The 25,399-nt window shown below is 39.8% G+C and overlaps 1 protein-coding gene across 4 annotated transcripts; it reads left to right on the forward strand.

Moving 5' to 3' along the window:
* The first annotated feature begins 6,967 nt into the window (after nt 1–6,967).
* ING3 (inhibitor of growth family member 3) lies at nt 6,968–23,844 on the forward strand. Of its 4 annotated transcripts, XM_059847177.1 has the most exons (13): nt 7,112–7,128; nt 7,293–7,364; nt 11,104–11,210; nt 11,393–11,493; nt 12,852–12,917; nt 15,026–15,122; nt 17,276–17,347; nt 17,615–17,731; nt 19,644–19,801; nt 20,170–20,360; nt 21,492–21,684; nt 22,181–22,219; nt 22,894–23,844. In XM_059847177.1, the coding sequence occupies exons 4-13, from the start codon at nt 11,398–11,400 to the stop codon at nt 23,008–23,010; spliced, it is 1,146 nt and encodes a 381-aa protein (XP_059703160.1). In that variant the 5' UTR covers nt 7,112–7,128; nt 7,293–7,364; nt 11,104–11,210; nt 11,393–11,397; the 3' UTR covers nt 23,011–23,844. The 4 variants fall into 4 exon arrangements, with proteins under 4 accessions (XP_059703156.1, XP_059703157.1, XP_059703159.1 ...); XM_059847173.1 differs by lacking the exon at nt 11,104–11,210 and having other exon boundaries at nt 6,968–7,128; nt 7,293–7,357; XM_059847174.1 differs by lacking the exon at nt 11,104–11,210 and having other exon boundaries at nt 6,968–7,128; nt 7,293–7,357; nt 19,743–19,801.
* The last annotated feature ends 1,555 nt before the right edge of the window (nt 23,845–25,399 follow it).

Here is a 25,399-nt window from a genome sequence, read left to right on the forward strand (position 1 = left end):
AAACAAATTAAATAGATATAACATATGCAAATATAAAAGACCAGACAGTTCTGCAAAATGCATGAAAATGAGAGGTGAAAAATTTCTAAATTAGAAGCTCTTCCTCAAAATTAACACTTTTGTTCGTAAGATCTTCTGTTCATGTTAGAAATGCTGTGGCATTCCTGTCACTTGCTATTCTGAAACCAGGCTGTTCATTGCAATTATTATTATGCCAGTAAAGTCCAAAGTGACTGTGACTGTGTAATTCTCTTCATATTTTGTTGAAATACAATACTGTCACATAGAGAGCCAAACTCCCTATGTGCACTAAAAAAATACTGAAGGCTTAAGACTTAGATTTCTCTTTTGGAAAGAAATGTATCAGAATAATGGAGATGTTTGGGAACTTGGAGGAAGAACAATCCTAAAATGGACTGCAATGGCACTTACTGCCTCTTCTGCTTTCACAGTGTATTTTCAAATAACCTTGTACATGCTCACATTAGGGATTTTTTTGCATATATGCAAAAATGAGGCAGTTTCTTCATCATTATGGTATGTGCTGATTGCAAACCTTTAGAACTCATCCAAAAATATAGTAAGGTTACTCCTCCAGTGCATGAGATGAAAAACAAATTAGGTATTAACTTAGCCTGTCATCACCCTTTATTCTTTATTTCTGTAGGAACTAACATGACAGGGTTCACCACATGTGGGACCATGAATTTGCATTTCAGAACAAAAATAATAACCATAACAGCCTTGAAGTATGCTGATGCAAGCCAGTAAGGAATAGTATTAGTTCATTTGTAAGCTAAACTATACTTCTAAAATAGGTACATTTAGATCATGTGAAAGTTTAAAAACTCAGACAACAGAAGTCAATAGGACAGTTGGAGAGGAAGTTCTGTGCTCTCCAAGTCATCTGCATTTTCATCAATTGTATACATCTTAATAAAATAATTATTATCTAAGTTAGCTTCCCCAGAAAGAGCATTTGCCTGTATCTTTGAAAGTATCACAGCTACAATGTTATTACCACCTTGAAGACATATGGTAATAAAATTTCAAGGAACTCAGTTGTTCTCCCTTTTCCCCCCAAGTTTTGCTTTACATTATCAAACCAAAGAGGTAGACTCATTCTTATGCTAAATTGCAGTACATCTTGTCTCCCTGATAAGAAGTTAGGGTATTTACCTTCTGTCAGAAGGACTATCCTTCCTGTAACTCCTCGGAGTCTGAACTCCAGTTTCTTGAGTGCCTCAGTCTCTGCACAGCTCTTGAAACCATGAAAGAGGTGATTATACTCAGGTATTTGACAGCGTAAGCCCAGAGGCAGTGAAGATTCATGCCTGCCCTCAAAGTCTGCATCCTCTCCTGGGTCAGCTGTGCTACTTCAGTCAGTCATAATGTCATTATTTTGGCAAATTTCTCAGTTACTTCCTTCCCCTGCTGCCACTCGCAACTTCTGTGAATTTCCCTCAGTGACAAAGAAGACTACAAGAGCATGAATTTGAGTGGAGAGTAATACAACTGCATTGCCATCTCCTAAATGTGTGCTCTGAACACAAGACTTTTCAGCTCTTTTACTTTTTTACCTGCTCCATCTGCAGACCTCAATTCTCAGAGGACACATCTTCTGATCAGCACAGGGCATAGATGGTATCATATCCCACATTCTTCTGTGCCACTCATGGCATGCCAGAAATTTATAGCACTTCTTGGTGGAAACTAGTAGATATGAGCCAAGTCCAGGCACAAGCATGTCCTGGCCTCATGGAAAAAATACATGTATAAATCTTAAAAGAAAAAGGCAGAAAATGTCTTTCATTACACATAAATAGTTAAAGGCATTTGAAATGTCGATTTTTACTTAAAATGTTTAAGTAATCATTAAGATAATCACTTTCCTACTTACTCCCACATGGTCCAGTATCCAGGATGGCAAGAAAATCAAGCAAACAAACCTGGACGTTCTGTGAGCACCAACTTATGGTTCCCAGGGCGTAAGTTATGTGGATCAGCAGAAGATTTTTTTATGGTTTGGGTACTCATTGCTTTTGAGTAGATTTTCTTGAGTCTAATACATGAAGGTTCATATTGAAATCTTCTCCTCCGTGAAAGGGAGAAAAAAATCCAAAACTATTAGCAGAAGGAAAGCATTTAATAAGTACACAATTAATCTCTAAAGGAACAACTTTTTTTTTTTTTTTTCAGTTAGGCTGAAATTAGTCCAGTCTATAGAGACAGTGAAAAAACAGATAAAGAAATATTCACACAAACATATGGATTGCTTGTGTAAGCTTTATTTCCTTAGGAAGTCAGGATACAACATTACAGTGATTAATATATAAACAGCAATTGCTCATATCCTGCAGATTTTCAGGAAATAACTGAAATCTGCAAGCAAATTTAACTGAGTCTGTAGCAGATAAAATTAACTAAAAGATGGAGATATAATTGCTTGAGTCTGTACACAAAGTCAAGCTGAAAGATAAATGGCAGTTCCATTTTCCTGTTGACTGTTAAAGCAAATTAATTATCTGGGGTCATGGATTTTCTTCCAGAAACAGGAATGTGAATCTCAGAATGGAAGAGTTTGTAATCAGCAGAAAAGGAAACTGATTTCTCAAGAGAGATTACCATCCAGGCACAATATATATTCCTGGGCCAAATTTTCCCTTTTGAGGGACTGTTTCACACAAGTGTGAAGTTCCTGCATAGTGCTGCACTAGACCAGAGTAACATTATGTACTTAAAACTCTGACACAGCTTTTTCCTAGGATCCAGCTTTGGATGGAGTTTCCCATTACATAAAGCTGATTGCTCAGAAAAAAAAATACAATCATGCTGTAATCCTAACATCGTGCTCAGTCTCAAGACAATTCAGTTATTTAACTAATGTCCTCCAATAGCCATGGTGTGCAGTACAGCAGGAATGATAGTTATTTCCTGCAGAGGGAGAGTGAGGCTGCGGGTGATGCCCCTGCAGCAGCAGAAAGGGTGGAATCTGGGAGATGGTGGAGTCTATGACAGCTGGGAGGGACAGCTGGACTGCAAAACTGGGTGGACTGGAAAGAATGGAAAAAACAGCTGCAACAGCAGAAAAATAGCAGGCAACAAACAGGATGTGAGGAGGAATTACAATAAAACAGTTGAAAGCATGTGAGGAGACCAGCAGGCCTGATACTGACAATGGCAGCCAGAAGTGCTGGGAACGCCGCGATCCACAACACATGCTCGCAGCAGGGCACCGTGGTGAATAGATTCTGGCCTGCCACGCAGGACTGCTGGAGTGCAGCAGGAGCAGGTGCCAAAGAAAAGCAAACTGCTCCTTTCTGGTAGTTTAAGAGCTACCCAGGCTTGCAGTTTTATGTAGGCTCGGGTGGATGCCCTGAGATGTCACTCTGGAAGTTCTGTGAGAGCCCTGAGAAACACACAGATGTACATCTGCAACCTCTGTGTGCCACAGGCAGGGAGGCTCCCTTGTGACAAACCAAAGCACAGGAACCTACCAGCAGTAGCTGAGACCTGGAATAACAATCTAGGGATGGGCTAGGTAGGCCTTTCCTGATTTTTTCAAGTATCATTAGAAATGTGTCCTTCTTGAAAAGAAAGAAACAAAACATAATGCCTCTAAGTCCAGAAACACCATATTAGACAAGAGTTAAAAATTAGATTACTGAAGTAAATAAAAAACTGTTACAGTCCTGAACAGGTACAGAAAGCTCCAGCAATCATACAACTCAGAAGATAGACTGGATTTGGAAAGAAGAAGGAAAGCGTGGTATCAACAGAGAGCAGCTGCAATACAAAGATGGAAATGAGGGAGTTAGATGTGTCAAACAGCTCTACACATGGGAACAGACAGAAGCAATTAGAATAGGAAAAGGACATTACAGAGATATGGAATGGGTAAGCGGAGGAGAGGGAGATTTGAAAATCTTAACCCCCATCTGAGAAGCGTCCTGACATCAGAACATAAATTTATGTTTCAGCTTTTTTTTTCCTGTCAGTTGAAAACTAATGAAACCTAGGCAAGCAATTAGCTTTAGGTAGATCACAGGGCATCTGTAATATTCCTTTGTGCCATCACTCCATCACTGTGATGAAACATGATATATGTGAAACATTTGCTGAAGAAAAGCCATCAACATTAATAACATTATATAAACAGGAGAAAACAGCAGCTCCTGTGGCCTCCCTTCGCTTCCCATGCTAAGCAGCTCTGTAGTTGCAAAGGAGTTTTTTGAGCAATGTTGATTGTAATTCACAAATTTAATGTTTTACCTTGAGTTCACAGCTGGTGTTTAGTTCTTTTTCACTGTATTTGCATTCCAATAAACAGTCATTAATCCCTGTTTCCTTATCGGGAGCTGTTGAATTAGGTTGTTCTAAAAGTTGAGTTAATCAATAGAGTTAATTCTTCGCATTTATAAACAACAGAAGTTTTCTGTTGTAAAAACAGTTTCTTTTTTATGGTCTCTTGGCTTATCACTTCTTAAATGTCAGCTTAAACTCAGTGCCATTGGTATGTCATCATAAACAGTACTTACACAACCAATCTTACTAAAGTTGGTGTGACTAGTCATTTGACTATGCAACATGAATTAATATGGGCAGAAATGAAAACTATGAGCTTCTTCATTTGTCTAAAAAAATACTAAAGAAGACTACAGGTAGATAAATAAGTTGCAGTTTTCTTTTCAATAGATAGTGAACACATTGAATTGTATTTTCCTTTGTAGTTTCCCTCACAATCCCCTGCCATCCCTTACTGTAAAGCACTATAGTGAACAGTTTTCTGAACAGCTCTCTATTTCTACAAGAGACTCTCACATTACAATAAACAACTACACATAAACAGGGGGAACTCACACCTCAGACAGCAGCAGTCACTAGTACTTTGTCATTCTGCTGGCATAGCCGAGTTTCATTTTCCTGTTTCACTAGCAGATCCAGGGCACATGCCATTACTAAAGGAAATGGCTGAGACACAGCCCCAAGAGCTGTGTTCCTTGGTCTGGGCACCACAACACAAATAAAATACCTGGGCACAGTAGGCCTCACTGAGAATTTTGCTAGCTATCCCCAAGCTTGCAAAGATGAGAAGTCACAATGTCCCAATGTCTGTGCTGTCTTGGGATTTTGGTCATGAGACAAATGATAGGGACTTATGGCCATACTCTATGAACATATTTCAGTTGTGGTTCTAATAGTGCTGTCTTTGTTTACCGTATTGTTCTTAGACTTCAGCTGCATGAAATGTGCTCCCAAACATGTCTACGACCTTTTTTTCCTTAAAAATCATTAAAGCCGCAACTAAGCATAAAAGAAAGTGATGTCACCAATTCAGATTTCCCCTAAGTTCACCTAGCTTTTCTCCTAATGAAGATAGGATGTCGTTACTTTGCTGTGCTTTTGCATGGATTAAGTTCTCTTGCTGCATCAAACCCTTTCCCTTCAGTAATTGCAGGCATTTACCTTCCCACAAAAGTAAATGGTAAAACACAAATCTTGTGTTTTACATACCAAACTGGGCCAAATAATTTCCCACACAAAACTCTAAAAATACTGTTATGCCTACGCTAGTCAGAAGTTCTACAGGAAAGAGACCTACATGAGCAATAGAGAGAAAAGAGATTATTTCCACTAAGGCTCACTGAGCTTAATGACCATCTAAAATCTATTCTCATTTCTATGTATGAGAGTAGTTGGTATTTCTGGTTTGGCAGTGCAGACAACATGGCTGATGATGGAGTGAGCATGGAAGGCGACCACACTGATGCAGCACTTTTTTCACAAAGTTGAAAACTTATTGAGAGTTTATTGTTACGTCTTTTCATTCTCCCCCATCTTTAATGGCAAAGGAGTTAAAACCCCTCAACATGCTTGTGTATCCAGCACATTACTGCCATTGGTCTTCCTAAAGGCTATATACAAAATGTATGCTTCACTTCCCAAAATTCAGTCATCTTTAACTAACTACTCACAATGCATGAACTCCCGACATGAGAAAAGTACCACTTTTCATTGGTCTTGACCCTCAAAAATATCCCATGCAAGTTTTACTCATACTTGGCTTAAGGATATGTTTCCTTTTTGCCTGGATATATCTGGCACAGATAAAGACATGCAAACAAGAGCGGTGGAGAGCAAACCTCATCTGCTACAATTCTTATGCTCCTATACTTTCACCTGTCATCATGCAAGCCCCAAAATTTTCCCTCCCCGGGCAAAATCCATGTCTGGATGAATACATCAGTCCATGATTAAAGCAGTAAATAACAGCAAGAGAAGAGTGATGAAAAAGACTATTTTGGGGGAATGAAACTGTGTGCAAAACCCCAGTCCCAAACACGTGAAAGTGAATTAATGCAAGGAGCATTGTATAACTGGATGGCAATCATGCTGTCAGCCAATTTTGGCGTTACACTCCGAGAAGCACTTCCAAAGCCCACGTAGGTTTCTGCTCTCCTAAGGCTGTGACCTCAGCTGAACGGAGCAGCTTTTCTGCCTTGTGCCGTGAGAGGTAACGGACTGAAGCTATTTCATTAGTTTTGCTGTTTCTTACGCATTTAATGAACTACTGCCGGCTGCAACCATTTGAAACAACAACAGACGAACAAAAGCCTCGAGACTGCTCGAGAAGCTGCAAGTTTCCCCTTTCCGTTCACCAACTTGCGGCGCTGCGGTCGCACCGGGGACGCTCCGGAGGGCCCAAGGCTGCTCCCTAAGAAGAGTGCCATGGCCCCAGTGAGACGGGAATGCCCCCAGGATCGCGGGAACGGCCCCGGACCGAGGGAACACTCCCAGGACCGCGGGAACGGCCCCGGACCGCGGACCAGCCGGAACGACAACGCCGGGCAGGACGCACAGCCTCCCCCCAGCTCGCCCAGCACGGACTACGCTTCCCGTGAGGCCGCGCGGCAGAGCGCGGGCCGCGGTGCGCGTCAGCGGCGCGAGCAGCCAATCGCGGCACGGCCGCGGCGAGCGCCGTCCGCCGCCAATGTTGTTTTCGCTGAGTCGAGGCGCTGGTGTTGTTGGCGGCGGCGCCATATTGGAAGGGACGAGCGCCCGCTCTCGAGCAGCCCCTGGGCGCGGGCCCGGCCGCCGCCATGCTGTACCTGGAGGACTATCTGGAGAGTGAGTGTGTGCGCAGCGGGGGCGCCGGGCGGCCGGGCACGGCCGGTGCGGGGGAGCCGGGGGAAGCCGCGGCAAGGAGGCGGCGCCCCCCCTCCCCCACGGCAGCGAGTGACTGACTGGCTCCCTCCCTCCCCCCTCTCTCCCGCTCCCCCGTGTCCCCACAGTGATCGAGCAGCTTCCCATGGATCTGCGCGACAGGTTCACCGAGATGCGCGAGATGGACCTGCAGGTGCAGAGTACGTGAGTCCCGCCCCCTCCGCCTCCGCCCGCCCCCTCCGCGCCCGCCCCGCTCCGCCCCGCGGGCACCGGCCCCACCGCCGCGCCCCCGCCGCAGGGCGGCACGGGCGGGAAGGCCGAGCCGGGGAGGAAGGAAGGAAGGAGGCGAAGCGGCGCCGCTCCTGCCCGCCGCAGCAGCTCCGCCCGCTCTCCCGCGCTGCCCCGGGGCGGTCGCACCCCTTCCCCAGCCCTGCCGCGGCTCTCCGGCACCGCCGCTCGGCCCGGGGGCGTCTCGTCGTCTCCCGCGGGCGATGACTGCCGAGCCGCCGCGATGAGGCGAGGGGCGGGGCGCACGCCCCTGGCGCTGTCGCGGCAGCCCCCGACCCGCCCCACGCCCCCGCCCGCCGGGCCTCGGCGCAAAGAGGGCCCTAGCGGAGCTACTTTCCCGGACTTGTGCTGCTCCCAAAGGCATTTTCGGTGGCACGTCCCAAACTCTTTAGATTTTTGATCCCTAAGAGCAGTGATGGTGGTTTGGAACATGAGTTATGTCCCACTCCTTCCAGTAGGCAGCGGCATGCTCTCCCTGAAACTTTCCAGCCAGCTCCCTAATAGTAACACGGGAAGGTGCCATTTGCTCGGCCCTTTGTGCCCTAGCTGACATGCAACCAAATATACTTTCGGTTTTATACAAGTTATATTTTATATAAATACCTACTTTTATATAAATTGTATTTTATACAAAATATAAATACACTTCAGATTTCTTTGTAGATCACTTCGTATCTCTGCTTATATCCTGATATAATGCACTGTCTTAGGCTGTTTTCAGGCTGCATTGCGATTCATCTTTTCTAATGCAATCTCCTCTGGGACTTAGGTGTCCTGTAACACTCTGGGTAGCTGTCGCAGTCATTTAACACAATTATCTATAACTGTGTTCCAAAAGTATTCATTAATGAAACTGCTGCTGTACAAAAGATGAGAGCAATCATCAATATGGAGGGGCCAGGTTATTGAAAAGGGGAAGGAGAGAAAGAGCAGAGATTGAAGTAGCAAGAGAATACTGTATAGGAATACAAAATGCAGCACTAAGTGGGAACAGTTCTATAATACTTTAAAGTGCTTTCCATTGGATATTTACTTCAATGGACCCAGCAGGTCTGTTTAACAGGCCTTATTGACATGTGTAGAACAGTCTATAGGATTTTTTTTGGTATATCATCACCTAAATGTTGTTTTGGGTTCAGTGCTTGAAGTTATGGGAACTGTCATGGCTCCTTCTGGGACATAGCACCTCTGAAGTTGCTATTACCAGGGAGTATCATGAGGGGAAGTGAGCCCTGACTTGGATAGTTTGGAATAAGTTCACAGATTTTACTTCTGTTCCATAAGAAGGCAAAGAAAATAGTAGGGTTTTTTTTAAGGTGTATTGGAGGGGTTTTTTAGGTGTGTTTGAGAACTTGAGGCAGCTAGCAGTGCCAAGACAGCAAATTGTAATTTCCTCTGCTTTAACTGAAAATGACAAATAACATTCCATGTTGTATTACTGGAAGTAGTAAATGACAGTGAATATTGTATACTAGGACCTAGCTTAGGTGTAGAGAAAAATTTTCTCAGACCTTGGTACTTCTGTGATTCTTATGCAATGATTGGCAGGGTATCCAAAGACACTTATGAAACTTCTGGACTAGCACCTCTTCAGCATCACTTGCCCACCTGCATAATGAACACTACATGCAAACCTGCAGGTTGTTTGGTGTCTCAGCAGTACTTGAAAGCAGTACTTTGATGAGTGACACTGTCCCAGAAGTCTACATGATTTGTAATGCAGAGATATCTCTGCTGCTCTGCTGTAGTGTCATTGTTGACTGTGTATTCTGTCCTGTTTGGACCACACTGACTCCTAATGAGGTGGGTCCTGCTGTTTGTAGTTGGAAGAAACAATAAACCAGGTCTATCTGCTGTATATTCTGGTAAGATTGCTGGGGAAAAAGTGAAGATCATCTGAGCTGGGACTTGACTCTTGAGCTTTAACTGAGCTCCACATGAAGCATAAAATTTGTTTCTCTGTTAAATTAAAATCATGGATTATCAGGATTTCATGGTAAAATGTCAGTATCTAGAAAAAGGATTCTGTTCTCATAGAAATTTGGGCAACTCTCTTGGGAAATTTGATCTGAGAAATGAGTATCTCAGAATATAGTACCACAAGAAAAAATTGATGAAGTTGAGTGTAGCAGAGAGAACTTTCTGTATAATTTGGTAGATCTGACCTGAACTCGTCTTTGCCTCTTCTGCTCTTTCAGGAGAGACCAAGTTTCTGTGGAAATTTTCCCCTAGGAAGGTTCACACAGACTGATAACATGTCCTCAATTAAAAGTGAAAAGGGAAGATACTTTTTTATCTTTTCTTCTTTATGGAGCCACTGGAATAACTAACACTTAAGGTATTTGTGCTCAGAGGATAGGAGATAGAACATTTTGTCTGTTGGGTTTTTGGACCAAATTAGAGTCATTTGGTCAAAGAACAAAGATTTTAGAAGCCTCCATATAAAGTGTGTGCTTCTTGCTTGCCTCTCAGGCTTATTAATGTTCTCTACAGGGTGCAAGTGGAAAATGCTCATTTTTCAGGTTCTCCAGCTTAAGCCTGTTTTACTCCAGAGCTGTTTGACTACTGTGTCTGGGTCTAAATAAAGTTGATGTGAACTTATGTCCCAGCTCTTATGGCTTGGGATTAATAGTTCTCTGTCCAGTCAGTTAGATTCCTGTTGGTTTTGGTCCTGAATGTTCCCAGTATAAAGAAAATTGATTAATATTTTTGATCATTGAGTATGAATTTTTTTTTATTTATATAAACAGTTCTAGCTGTGAATTTTCACAGAGTTGGGAAGACCCTTGGCCTCTTGGATTTTCAGAGTAAATCATACTTAGGGTTTCATGAGCTTCTTGAACTAATTAATTAATTTGCATTTTGTTTTGGTAAGATGTAATCCAGTTTTAATGGTGGTTTCTGTAAAGTTTCTTAGGTGTTTTGCACCCAGAGCCTGAAGTTTTTAGGTGATTCGTGCATTGTCACATTTAATTTAAAGCTGATAGCTGGGCAATGTCACTGAGAATGCTGAGAAAAAACCTCAGTACTGTCATCTGTCCTGGCACTAGCAAGGCTGTCCAGGCTAGTTTGACTGAGGCAGCTGCATGTTTTTGGAAATGTGCGAGCTGTTAAATGCACAAGTGTCCAGCTGTTGAAATAGTACATTCAGTGGGAGAAGGTTGGAGGGGAAAAGGAAGGGAATCCCTGTTCCTGTCTCAATAAACAATGAACAAAAAATAGCTTGTGGTTGACATTTTCCTTTCTAGAGATAGTTAATGTTAGAAAATGGGTGGTTTTATTTTTTCCCCCTTATGATATTTCTCAACTTCATGAAAGTGAGAATCCTGTCCAGATAATAGTTCATCAGTGCATTTACTCCTGTGGGGGTGGAGGGAATAATTTTTGAGTGCTTTCAGTTTGCCCTGACCCTTCCTAGCAAACAGTGGAGAGGCCCTGGACTTACAGGCAGTGACTTTGCTCTTCAGTTGGTCTACCTTTTTGAGACACTAATTTTTTTCAATTATTTGGTTTTGTATTTGACTGTTTCTCTTAGGAGAACATTTTGTTTCCTGCTCAGTTTGTAACTGGCTAGAATGTTCCAAAGTCAGCAGTCTAGAGCCCTGGGTGAGGAGTTGGGGTCGTGCTTTAAGTCACTACCACTGCTCTTAGGGACAAAAAACCTTTAGAACTTGGAGTCCTGCCTGTCTCATGCTGGAGAGCACAAGAACCTTGATGAGAATCCTACCAGAATGCAATTCTGCTTCTTGGAAATTAAGGTAAATATTTCCCTCCGCTGTCCACTGTTGCTTGGTTGTTTTGGTTTTTTCTTTTTTTTTCTTCTCTAATAGTTTGCACTTCAGTCCTGTCAACTTTGTTTGAGAAAAAAATTCCCCCTTTTTTTCTAATGTTTATGTACATGAGAAAATAACATTTGTCTCAATCTTTTCCTATGCTACAGATGCAATGGATCAGCTTGAGCAGAGGGTAAATGAATTTTTTATGAATGCAAAGAAAAACAAACCTGAATGGAGAGAAGAACAAATGACATCAATCAAAAAAGTAAGGATATCATAAGAGTGGGTCAGATTTTTCTTTTACAAACTAAGACAACCTTAGGAAAAAATAGTTTATGATTGATGGGAGATGTAAGTGTTCAGAACTGTGCCTTCCCTTAGGCTTGGAGGAGAATAGTGAGTGAAAGGTTTCTTTGATCAAGAATTTCTCTGAGGTTTTACTGAGAACTTGCTAGCATTTAAAAAAAATGCAATCCTGAAATGGTGAGGAAGCCTGAGCTCTTAAATTTGGAGCTCAGATTTTCTTGTTTCTGTTTGTGTGACGTAAAGTTGCCCAAGTTATTGTGCTTTCTTTTAGAGGATATTTTTCAAGCTTAGGTTCAGCATTTCCTGTGATTTTCTGCCTATGTCCTTCTAGACATTATAAATGTAGTCTATTTAGCTTGAGAGAGGGAGGAGTAAGAACATGAATATGAATGTGTTCTGTGTTATCCTTCAATACTTGAGCATTGGTGATGGTATTTTTAGCAATATAGTCCATCATTTTGTCAGGAAAAACTCCTTTATAGTCTCCTACAGTGGCTACTTCAGCCCCTAATTTGGGTAAGGATTGTTTTCTTCTTTAATTAATGCAAATAGGTTTTTAAATTCTGAAACAGAAAAAGGTCAGAGCGCTGACTCCGCTGGAATAAATGAAATTTTTTTTGTTGACTTTCGTTGAATCAAAATTTCAAGTAGGTTTCACAGAAGATACTATTCAGTGGAAATTGAGAATTAAAAGGCAGTAAAATCTGTTCAAATCTAAAGTAAAAGCATTTGGAAACATACCTTTTTTTAAAGTTTTGTCTGTGAATTTTCATTGGTTAGAGGAGACTTCTAGATTGTTTTAGTCAAATTATTTAGAATGCACTCATGAGTTAGAGAAACTTATTTTAAAGTAATTTAAGTTATATACAATATTATCTGTTTAACTAGAGTGCTGGAAAGGCTTCCCCACAGAGTTCTTCAGCATAATTTTGAAGAGCAGTAGGATTTGTGGTGGTTCTGAAATAAGACATGCTCTTATTTTAGAGTCCATAACATGATGTTATGTAATATAAAATAAATCCAAGACTGTTTAATTTCTTGTAGCATTGCTTGCAGACGTCTAAATATCACTCTAGTAGGAAGTGTCTCCTCCTTGTAATTTGGCTTTTTCTAACACAGAGAAAATAAATTGATATATATTATATTGCTCATTTAAAATTTAGATGATTGTTGTTTACAGTAAAATTTCAGTCTTTCTGAAAACTGACTTAAATTTGTCCTTTTGACTTATATTTTGTGCTTCATAACAGCAGCTTAAACTTACTGAAATTAATTCTGTTACATTCATATGTTTTTTAAAAATTCTCTTCATAACAGGATTATTATAAAGCATTGGAAGATGCAGATGAAAAAGTGCAGCTGGCTAATCAAATATATGATCTGGTAAGTGGACACAAGACTTGTGGTGAATTGCCTAAATTTATGCCCTTAGAAGTTCTAAGCATTTTGATAAGCACTGCAGTTGTGCTGCAGTGTGCTGTACTTTTATGTCGTCTGCATACAGATGTTTTGCTGGTGAAAGAAACATTTAATATTTCATTGACTTTAAAGAATTTTGGGTAGTAAGTGTCACTTAAATATAAGTCAGAGAAATAGTATTAGAAATCATAAGATTTTAATGCATGGGTTCAGCCTGTTTAAGAGTCTGGTTGAGAGAATCCCTTGTGATGCAGTGTTGAGGAGTCCAAGAAGGCTGGACATTCTTCAGGAAGGAAACCTTAAATGTATAGGAGCAGCCCATCCCCATGTGCCAGAAGAGAAGCCAGCAGGGAAGAAGACCAGCCTGGCTAAATACAGAGCTTTGGCTTCAATTTGGGGAAAAAAAGAGAGTGTATCACCTTGGGAAGAATGGTCAGGCAACTTGAGAGGGCTACAAGAATTTTATGAGGTTAGGTGGGGAGATATATTAGAAGGGCCAAAGCCCAAGTCAAACTTTATTTGGTTACTGCTGTGAAGGACAAAAAATATTTTAAAAAATAAATCAGCAGTAAAAAAAGTGCTGTGGAAAATCTCCATCCTTTTCTGGATACAGAGATAAAAATAGTGATGGAGGATGAAGAAAAGGCATCCTTAATGCCTTCATTGCTGCAATATTTAACAACAAGACCAGTTGTTCTCAGGGTACCCAGCCCCCTGAGCTGGAAGAAGTGGTGAGAGGCAGAACAAAGTCCCCTTAGCTCCTGGGAGGTCAACAACCTGCTGTGCCACTTAGACACACGCAAGTCTGGGGCTGTGATGGGAATCCTCCCCACTGAGGGAGATGGTGGAAAAGGTCACTGAGCCACTTTTGGGTGTTTACCAGAGGTCCCAATTGACTGGAAATTAGCAATGTAATGCCCATGTACAAGAAGGGTCAGAAAGAGCATCTAGGGAAGTAAGGGCCTGTCAGCCTGACTTCAGTGCTGGGGAAGGTCTTGAGCAGATCATCCTGAGTGTCATGACACAGCACAAGCAGGACAATCAGGGGATCAGGGCCAGGCAGCGTGGGTTTGGGAAAGGCAGGTCTTGCTTGGCTGACCTGATCTTCAGTGATGAAGTGACCTGCTTAATACGTGAGGGAAAGGCTGTGGATGTTGTCTACCTGGACTTCAGTAAAGCCTTTGACACTGTTTCCTACAGCACTTTCCTGGACAAACTGGCTGCTCACGCCTTGGGCAGGTGCATTATTCATTGGGTGAAAAATTGGATGGATGGCTAGACCCAGAGAGGGATGATGTGATTTAAAGTTTATTTATTTTACATTTCTCAAGAGAACAGAACCTGCAAGTCAGACTATAATCAAATAAAGAAGACATAAAACAACTGCTTTAGTTTCACTACAACTAGCCAAAAGTTTGTTCTGGAAGTTGGAACTGCCCCTTCTCTTTTGCTTAGCTGATAACTGGAAAAACCTCCCAGTTTTTAATAAAGATGGGTAAATTTTGCTGTGTGATTACAGATGTACAAAGCATTTGGAATGTAGTGTTTCTTTTCATGATGGTGAGTTGAGAATTATTTTTATTAATTTTTAATACCCAAGAGCACATCATAGTTTGCTGAAACACACAGGAGTCTCCACTTTCAGTTGAGACTCAGCACAAACCAAATTTATTGGTATTTATAGTGGCACGCAAATTGCACACAGGTTTCAGTTCAGAACTTGCAATTTCCCCAGAGCAGCTGAATTTCTACCAAAGTCCATGTCATGTACTCTTCTTTCTTTTCCCCTTTAAGTTTGCATAACCAGAGCACCTCCAAGTCTTCTTCATTTTTATTTCTGAAAATAAGTGCCTTGGAGTTTTCCCTATGCTATTTTGGTGTTAACAACAGTGTCTCTGCTGAGTGAGGGAAATGGAGGTGACCAAGAAGATCCCTTCTGTGCATTATTGTGCTTAGTGCTGCGTGGCACAAAATTGCTGGAAGGGAAATACTTAGCAAGCCTGAGATTAAGGATGTAGATATTCATGTTCCAGAACTGGATGCTATTTATTTTTGCTTCGTCTAACAAACAGGTAGACCGTCATTTGAGAAAACTGGACCAGGAACTCGCTAAATTTAAAATGGAACTTGAAGCAGATAATGCTGGAATTACAGAAATATTAGAGAGACGTAAGTGTGCATGATTTTCTTTAAGAACTTGACAGACTTTCTGTCAATTTGCAGAATTAAAGTATCATACACTTATTAGTGGCTGCCAGTATTTTCACCCATGTTTTAAGCCACTTTGAAATTTTAGTTTAACTCACTCTCAAGTTTTAGTTTCAACCTTGATTTATACCAGTGAAATCAAAATACATTTGAGTAAGTAGAATAATTTTTTCACACAACTGTTGTCCTTGTGAATTGCTGCAGTTAGATACATAATTCTTTAAACCTGTTTTTAATGGTTGTAGGTATTCAGCCAAGTACTTTAGCCTAAGCATGCCACCTACCCAGTTGCAAGGGTAACATTTGTTCCTTGAAGTGATTGCCACCAAACTAAGGAGGGTTATTATTTTAGTTTCCCATGTACTTGGTGGTTTTCTATTTTAAAGGGACAAAAATGGGTTGCTCTATAATGGGCCAGTGAAGGAAAAGCATTTTAGGTAAGAAACCTGCATTTAAATACAACCATGCTGGTATTTAGAATGTGAATAAAAATGTAAAGTTACAGATTTTTCACCAGCTTGGTGTAGAAGAATCTGTCTTTTCTGTACATATCGGCATTTAGACATTGAATTCAATTGTGATAAATTTCTGAGTTGAGAGTTGATGTAACTACTGTGATTATGGAGGCAGTGGCCATCCTCATAGCCAAAGATAGTGACAGTGTACTTGGGGGTATTAGGAATAAGCATTCTTTCTTGGAACTTTTTGTGGCTGAGTTGTATAAGCTGGGAGTTTGGGGCTATTTTATTTGTAACTGCTGTTACAAAGAGCAGGCACAAGAGAAGAAAACTCTAAATTAAATGCTATTAATTAACTATCAGTTACTGAAAAGGACTAGTTTAGTTTAAATCCCAGTTGGTTTTAGGATGAGGTGCTACCTTTTGTTGAACCATATGTTCAGAGAGGTTGCTAGATAGGATCTCAAGAACTCAAAATAGAGAAATGCTAGACTGCATGTTGCATCTTTAAGGTTTGTTTGGTTTGAGGGTTTTGTTTCTGTGTTTGTTTTTAAATAAAGCTAAAAGTAGGAGACTTCACATTTTTAGCTTTCAGAGTAAGTAAATACATAAGGTTGAAGTCCCACCAGAGGGCAACCTTTGGGCAAGTTCACAATGTGATTGAAGTTCTCTCTGCCAAAATAGCTCCTTATGCTTTGATCCTTTTCTAGAATAACTATATTTAAACTTCTGTAATATTTATGTATTACTCATGTATTTCAGTGCTTTTTGAAAGCACTGGAAGAAGTAAAGAAATGCTGAGGATACGGATTTTGAAAAATGAATATGTATTGCTTTCTTGTTTTGTCTTCTATGTAAATGTAAGTTGGTAGGTATTGCAACTACTTCAAAATTTCTTTGATGGAGATTGGTGAACAAAATACTGTATATTGTTCCAGATTACAGCCAAAGTCTCTCCTATGCTGTGATTATTTAGCCTCATCTTACAAGAAATGTTATTCTTAGACATATACTTGGATTTATGCCTGTCTGACTTTTTCCTTTTTTTTGGGGGGGGGGAGGATGGGGGTGAGGTTTGTTGTTGTTGTTTTGTTGGTTTTGTGGGGTTTTTTTTTGTTTTGTTTTTATTTGTATTGTTGAGCTGTGTATTTTGGATGTTAAGAAAATCTGGATGATGATCTGCAGCCCTTTCTTTTGAATGTTAAATCATCTTGAAAGATGAAACTGCTGTTTTCATGAGTTTTGACTGACTGTGACAAGGTAGACTCAGTGGAACAAGATGCCTTGTTTATACAGTTTACATTGTTTAGTCTTCAGTTCATACTGGTGTAGATTGTCAATACTTTTGCTGCAGCCAATCTGCAACTCATTTGATTAAGTGGCTTGGTGAGGGCAATGTTCTTGGTTCTTCTTATTTACCTTGATTTTAAGTTCTTGATTTCAACAGTTGGACAGTAGCAGTCACCAATTTTTATTTGAGAACTCATCTCACTGGTTTGTGGTTGTACTGTAGAAAGGGTTTCAACTCCAGCAAAAATTCTTCTGATTAAAATAACTGCATTGTGATTTGGTTACTATTTTAAAGATCCCTTTAGTATGTAAAAGTTAAAACGGTGCCAACTCTCAATTTTTGTGTCCTTCTTACCTCCCTCTTAGGGTCTCTGGAGCTGGATACACCAGCACAGCCTGTGAATAACCATCACTCCCATTCTCACACTCCAGTAGAGAGTAAGTATTTGAAACTTATAAAGATGGCCATTTTTTATGTTCCCTTTGTTTTTTTTTCTTGAGAAGTATGAGGAAAAAGATGGTTCAGAACTTTTTTCCCCCTCCATCATTTCAAGGAGAAAACAAAGCAAAATAAACACTAATCATGTCTGTTAAGAAGTGCAAGAATGAAATAGGTTTTGCTGGTGGGAATTAGTTGAAAGTGCTAGCATAATTTGACTTTCAAGCTGAATAGATTTTACATTTCTCTTAATTTATTTCATTTAGAAAGGAAACACAATCCATCTCACCACAGTACAACAGATCATGTTCCTGAAAAGAAGTTTAAATCTGAAGCTCTTCTATCTACCCTGACATCAGATGCTTCTAAAGAAAACACACCAGGTAATCATAATTGTCTTTCATTTCATTGCTTTTTAGTCAGAAGAAGAGAAACTTAATTATATTTGTGAGTTAGTCTTCTGAAATCACAGAATCATGGAATAGGTAGGGTTGAAAGGGACCCCAGTGGGTCATCTGGTGCAGCCTCCCTGCTCAAGCAGGGCCTCCCAGAGCACATGGCACAGGGTTGTGTCCAGACAGTTGTTGAATATCTCCAGTGAGGGAGACTCCACAGCCACTCAAGACATCCTGGACATCCTGTTCCTATGCAACCTGTCCTGTGTGTGGCCACCTGCACAGTACAGAAGTTCTTCCTTATATTCAGATGGAGCTTCCTGTGTATCAGGCCCTGCCTGTTGCCTCTTGTCCTACTGCTTGGCACCACCAAGCAGAGCCTGTCTCCATCCCCTTGACCCCCTCCCTTCAGATGCTCCTAGACAGTAATGGGGTCCCTTCTCAGTAGTCTCTTCTCGAGGCTGAACAGGCTCAGCTCCCTCAGCCTTTCCTCATAAGGGAGGTGCTCCAGTACCTTAATCATCTTTTTTTCACTCCACTGGACCCACTCCAGGAACTCCATGTCTTTTGTACTGAGGAGCCTAGAACAGGACACAGCACTCCAGATGCAGCTTTGCTAGGGCTGAGTGGAGGGTCAGGATCACCTCCCTCAACTTGCTGGCCATGCTTTTCCTAATGCTCCCCAGGACACTGTTGGCCTTCTTAGCCCCCAGGGAACACTGCTGGCTCAGGGACAGTTTGTTGTTCACCAGGACCCTGAGGTCCTTTTCCACCAGGTGGCTTTTCAGCAGGTCAGCCCACAGCCTGTGCTGTTGCATTGGGTTATTCCTCTCCAGGTGCACTGCACTTTCCTTTGTGGAATTTCTAGACCCTGTGCCATCAGTAATGACCTTCTGAGGTCTGCCATTCAGCCAGTCCTCAATCAGAGACTGATAACCCCTTTCCCTGGGATTTTCAGTCACTTGAAACATGAAAAATTGCAGGCATTCTTACTCATCTGTGTTGTCCATGAAGTGTGTCTGCTTTGTTGTCATTTAACAGCTGTATGATGGCTGTTTTTATTTACACTTTGAGGAAGATAAAAGTAGAGTTTCATTCAACTAGCAGTAGAAATATAAGAGATCAATGCATTATTTTCGGGAAGAAAATGCATATAACAGTTTCCAAAGTAAGGGAAAAGAATTTTCACACCTATGTTGTCTATGTCAAAAGAAAAGTCCTTTTGTACACAGTGACTAAAAAAACCTAAACCTTTCTGCCTTTTCTCAATATTAAGGTGTTTCATGGTTTCTTATCTGAAAATAAAAGACTAAGGAGTTAAGTCAACTACCTCAGTCATGTTTTAAGTCAGTTTTAAGTCATTTCAGTCATGTCTATTTTAGTTTTCTTTTGAAGAAACTTCACTTGAGGCTGCAAATAAAATGTAGCTATATTTAGAGCAGCTGTAATTCTGCAGATGAGCCCGGAAATTGTGTTGCATTAAAAGTGATCTGTAGTTTTTAGAATTAAGACTGTTGAAAGTTTTACTTCAGAAGCAGTACAGGTGTGTAATCATTCTTACCCTCTTCTTTATGATTATAGTAGTGAGAATTGTTTCAGTATAGGCCTATGTATAGCAGCTGCATCTGTTCTTCGATAGCTGAGTATCATAGTGAGAGCTGTCTTTCTAAAAGGACTCCTTGCACATGAGGATAGATAGGGAACAAACTTCTTTTTTTTTCCCCCATAAACAAATACTTGCTGTGCCTAATTACTTTTAAAACCTTTTTTCCGAATGATTAGACTGCTCTGATGCGTAAACGGAGTTCCTACTCTTTCACTAGTTTTCATATAACTCTTCTTGAAATGCAAAGGAATTTAGTTTCATTTTGAATTTCATAAATGTGTTCTATTCATCAAGGGTGTCGAAACAGTAATTCATCATCCTCTTCAAACAATGCATACAATACAAACTCTTCTCAACCATTGGCATCATATAACCTGGGCTCATTATCTTCAGGATCCGGGGCCGGTGCTATTACCATGGCAGCAGCTCAAGCAGTGCAAGCCACAGCACAGGTAATGTCAAACTATTCTTGTCATTCTGCCATCCACTTATGATTAAGAAGAAAGGCTGGTGACTGCTTTTTTTTTTTTTGCCTTTTTTTTTTTTGAAATCTGAATTCCCATGATCACTTTCAGCTGATGTGATTCAATTCTCATATTAGAATTTTATGAATATGCGACAGTTTCATCCTGTATAGCTTGCCTAAAGGGACAACTTGTTTTCTGACTTTTCCTGGAAGATGTTGTCACACATTTAACTGCTTTCTGTACATAATTTCATTAACAAGGTAATGAGTGAACCTGTACGTATTATTAGCAGTTAGCAGCCTTATGTAGGAGCTTTACTGTGTTATCTGTTACAATATCGGCATTCCTTTTAGATGAAGGAGGGAAGACGAACATCCAGTCTAAAAGCCAGCTATGAAGCATTTAAGAACAATGATTTTCAGCTTGGAAGAGAATTTTCATTGTCCAGAGATTCAGCTGGATATTCATCATCAGCTCTGGCATCTACATTAACTCAGACGTTAAGTTCATCAACCACAGATTCACGAAGTGGCAGGAAAAGCAAGTAGGTTTCCTTACTTGTTGACTGCAGTTATAACTTTGAAGACAGATGAGCTTTCTTTTAAAAGGTCATGGGCCGTAATAGAAATACATCGTATTTAATATCTGTGAGGGGGAATCAGCAGAAGGTAGTTACTATCTCTTGGCCGTTTTTTGTGCAGGGCTGTGTTCTTTAGTCCTTCCGCTTCTTTTTCATTAGGCAAACTCACTCTCTTGATTTGCTTTTTTATCTAAGATACAATCAAGTTTCTTCCCTCACTTTTCGGTGTTTTGGAGAGATTTGCTCTAACAGCAGTTGTTGGGAATTACTGTGCAGTGGTTTGTAGATGGTTTTGAAATAATCTGGAGATGTTTGATGCTAGTTTCAAGTAAACATGACACTTTCTAATGACTGACCATCTAGAGCAGGGAATGAATTTCATTTCTGATTGAAGTTTTAAAACATTTTTAACAACACAATGTCTCAACACATTCAACAATCAGAACTTGTACTTGAAAGAATTTGTCTCAAAATGCCCATCCTTTTAAATTGTCTTGAGTTTTTTTCTTCATTCCAATTTGTGTGTGTTCACAACTCAGTTAATAATGCTGTTTGAGAAGCATTTTTCATCTACGAATATCTTGGGTGTCTGGTCTGACCTATAAGCAAAAGCAGAGAATTTTATTCTGGCACCATTCCTGTGGAGTGATTGCTGATGCTTGAGTGGAGATTAACAGAGAATCAGTCATTTTCAAAACAGTTATCTATTGTACATGATATATGACATTATTTATATGTAAATTCCTGTTTTATTGGTAACAATTTTTATAAGGACTTGACACCAAAGCTATTGATGGAAAACTTTGTGAAGAAAAGCATTTGTTAAAGCCACTTGACAGTTTGAAGCTGTTAAATTCCATTGATTAGAACAGCACGTCCTGCACTTGTAAGCTGGTATGACTTGTTTCCTTTTCCTGAGCATACAGTGGGTGCATTCCAGTGCTTGCAGTGGTTGAATGAAATGTGATGGTGAATGATAGCTTTGGGATTTACATACTGCAGTAGTTCAGAGTCAACAAAGTACTTTTTTAGTGATTCTTTCACTTGGCAGTAAATAAATCATCTATTCCCTTTTTTCCTTTTTTTTTCCTTCAGAAACAACAACAAATCCTCAAGTCAGCAGTCCTCATCGTCATCATCTTCTTCCTCTCTATCATCATGTTCTTCTTCATCTGCACTGGCACAAGAACTGTCTCAGCAAACAGCAGTAATACCAGAGTCTGATTCTAATAGCCAGGTTGATTGGACCTATGATCCAAATGAGCCACGTTATTGTATTTGTAATCAGGTAAGGATGGCCTCCAAATTGAAATACAGCTACAGCTGCTCTTTTGATGTAGCTGAACTGCCTCCTCTGAATGCTAATTTGGAAAAAACTGTATTTTTACTCTTGAACTTCTGATCTGTTTTTATATACTTACTGATGATGTGAATAATGAACTGTTGAAGCTAAAAGTAGTCCGGTTTTTTAAGTGATGTGATATCCTTGAGAGTTTTAAATCTTGTAATAGAGACTTCAGGAATAATTAAATTTAAAAAAAATTGAGGGTTCGCAGTGAATTTAGTTTTTTATCCAATCTGAAATATGCAGATGTATCTTCTTTTGAATAAACAATTTTGGAAGATCAATTCACTGTGAACATGATGGTGTTTCGGTTGTGTAAAAAAAGTAAAATGAAAATGTTGTTACTGCTATTAATGGAAAAACTCCTCAAAGGAAGAAATTTTAATGTTGGCCCTTTCAAAATGTAATTGCTAAGGGTTTTTTTTTCTTATTTTACTAGGTGTCCTATGGTGAAATGGTAGGCTGTGATAACCAAGATGTAAGTAACAAAGTTCAAAATGTTCATGAGAAGCTTATGCATATAATTAATGGATGTAGGAGTTGCTATTTTTTTAAAGTTTGTTTTTGAGTTGAGTTTTTTAGAGTAAAGTGCATATGATTTGAACCATCCTTCAGGAAAGTTTTCATGTCTCCACACAGCTTAGATTCTTTTAGAAACCTGCAGCCTTTGCTAGGTTCAAAAATGCCCTGCTTCAAAATACCCTTTATTTCTGGGAATTTTCAGTTATTTCACTGCTAATAAGGGTTGTCCTTTTCAAATAAAAAAGTTTTCAAAGAACAGTTGAATATAATAATGTATTTACTGAGATAACTACATTTAAACCGAAGTGAGTGATAAGATTTCTTTGTCAAACTAAGTATTTCAAAGCACAACATACTTATTTTGCTCTGTAGCATGATTCCATGTATGACTCCTAGAATTTTTATCGTTTTTCTTAGTGTACTGAGTGTATGTTGCAGATCTTCCTCTCTCGTTTGTCCTGTGACTGGTGTGAGATGCAGAATCTATGCATCTCGTTTTGTCCTGTGACTGGTGTGAGATGCAGAATCTATGCTTTCCACTCGTGTTTCATTTTCATAGAATTGTGTTTGTGATACGCATTTTGAAAAAAACCCCAAGTCACAAACCCTCTCTTTTAACTCTTTTTATAGTGCCCTATTGAGTGGTTCCACTACGGATGTGTTGGACTGACAGAAGCACCAAAAGGGAAATGGTACTGTCCACAGTGTACAGCTGCAATGAAGAGAAGAGGCAGTAGACATAAATAAGTTTGTTCATCTGGAAAAAAATGGCATAATAATAAAAAATGGTTTTATAAAGGACTTGGGAGGGGAGGGGCAACTCTCACCACACTTCCTTGCAACCACTGAAGAGTAACATAGCAATCATAGAATGGTATGGTTGGAAAGGACCGTAAAGATCTTCTAGTTCCAGCCCCCAGTCATAAGATCTTGAACTATTGGTTTTGCTAAGTCGTGTTTTAATATTGTAGGTAAATTATTTATGCACCTTGATGTGCTACAGATACTATTCCAGTGAGCCTTGGATTGTTCCAGTGGCCAGCATATGCAGATATTTGTACTATCAAACCATTTTCTCTAAGCAGTGGGCATTCTACAAGTACTCAATCTTCCAAAAATTCCGATAAGTCAAGATTTTAAATGTATGTTTTATATACAACAGATATATTCTGCTGCATGTACTGTACGCAAGAGCTGTTACGTAACACTATGTATATTAATAGTGCAAAAAGTCAGTGCTTCTGAAAGGAAAAAGAGACAGTGGTTTTTAAAATGCCTTTATAGCTTTGGTTCTTTATGAAACTTAATTCAGCAGGCTGAAGAAAATGGTTCTTGTATACAGCGGGCTGTTGTCCTTTAGGGTACTTGAGTATGTAAAGACAAAAAATGCTGTAGAATACAACAAACTTGTGCCATTAGTCTTTATATGTTTCTGCTCCAGAGAAGGCGGGGGCCATAAGAAGAAAAAAAGGTGTTAAAGTGACAATAAATTTTTATACCAAATGTGTTTATTTTTTTGTGCAAGTAATCCTTTAAATTTGAATTGTATTAGGTGTAAAATAAAAGAACCTCAACTCCTCAGATTAATGTTTCCTGTAAATTTGTCAAAAAAAAAGGTCTCTCGCTGAAATGGTTTCACAATTTTTTTTTTTTCCCCTGGCTCTTTAATGCAGCAGCACTGAACAGAAAGATGGGGTTTATGCCTATTTTTTCCTTCCTTCTTCTTTCCACTATTAAAAAATATGCTTTCCCTTTGAAATAACGATTTTACTTCAGCCCTGTGTTAGGCTGAAAGACTGTGGCTGTCATGTGGTAGCCTTTCAGACCCATGAAGAGAAGAGAGGGAGAGAGGGAAGCAGTTTCATTGCATGACCCTGCAAATAGTGTCAAGGGAATAAAACCAGATAGGTCCTTTAGTAATAAGAGTATGTGCAGAGAATGAAACCAAGCTTCTGTCACAGCACTTTTTTCAAAATGAAAAAAAAAGGCATTTAAAGTCCATGAACTCAGGAAAAGTAGATGCGAAAGAAGGGAAATGTAATTATGGATGATAAATAGACTTTGGCAAAAGAATAGGATAGAAGTTGGTGAAAATAAACCGCAAGAAGCAGTTAACTAAGGTTCCCTTGAAACTGGGAACTCAACCCGCTGTGTATATATTTCCGTGGAAATCTCAGTCTAAAAAAAACACTTGAAGACTAGAATATCTGGTGTTAAGTGAGGCTGTTGACACAGTGGAGATAACAAAGTGTTTGTTTTGTGGGAAACTGGTGCCATGCTATAAATTGAAATTAAATAAGCAACCAGTGATCTAGGCTCTCCTTAAACTGAATGTCTGTCCCAAGGGCTAAGAACTAAGTCCTTTGAGAATTAAGACTGTATACAGCAAAATCTCTCACTCTGCTGGTAGCCAAACTTAAGATGGTACCAAAATTACAAATACAAAACAAAATTTCAAATTTTAGTGTGAATATTGGATCCCTGTTTCATTGGGAAATATAAATTACTTTTTCATTGAGGAATTAGAGAACTCACAAGAAGAAAAAACTTGTCCTTATTAGTAAATTAGTATTTTGTGTCAAGAAAACAGAAATGGACAAATGTGGAAAAAAATGCAATAACTAAGTCAAAGATGTAGAACAATAAAACCTGTACATACTCTTGTTATCTAAATAGGAAGCGTGTAAAAGAAGCTTACAGGTCAGGAGGTGATCAGACTGTAAAGGCTCTGAGCAGTGTGGGTCGCTGTGTACTGAGAGAGTTCATGCCTCACGGTCAGTAGAGTTGCTGGACACTTCCCTAGGTAGACAAGTACAGGTGCAAAGTCTCTCACTAAAGCTTCTTTAAAATCAGTGATGCACTGGTTGAAGAGTGGGCATCCCTTGATTGGGACATCCACACTGCTATTTGCAAAACAGAATAATTAAGAGTAAAAGAATAAATCAGCAATATCCCCAACACACACTGCTAAAGAAGAGCAGGACTTTGCTGCTCAAGAGTTACATAAGAGGTCAGTTAACGAGGCCTAAATGGTAACATAATATTTGCATGTATTTTGTTTTCTCAAAAAAAAAACCAAAAATGGAAAGTGCTAAAAGCATCAGGCCAATCTCATGACAGACTCTGATAAAGTGGA

This window comes from Haemorhous mexicanus, chromosome 5, assembly GCF_027477595.1.
Source record: "Haemorhous mexicanus isolate bHaeMex1 chromosome 5, bHaeMex1.pri, whole genome shotgun sequence".
Lineage (NCBI taxonomy): Eukaryota > Metazoa > Chordata > Aves > Passeriformes > Fringillidae > Haemorhous > Haemorhous mexicanus.

Excerpts from the sequence above, each read along its gene's own strand:
- ING3 (XM_059847173.1), top strand. The coding sequence starts at position 6,992 with ATGTTGTTTTCGCTGAGTCGAGGCGCTGGTGTTGTTGGCGGCGGCGCC. Across the intron at positions 17,732-19,643 it reads TTCTAAAGAAAACACACCAG|GGTGTCGAAACAGTAATTCA; the intron begins GTAATCATAATT and ends CTATTCATCAAG. Across the intron at positions 22,220-22,893 it reads TAGGCTGTGATAACCAAGAT|TGCCCTATTGAGTGGTTCCA; the intron begins GTAAGTAACAAA and ends CTCTTTTTATAG.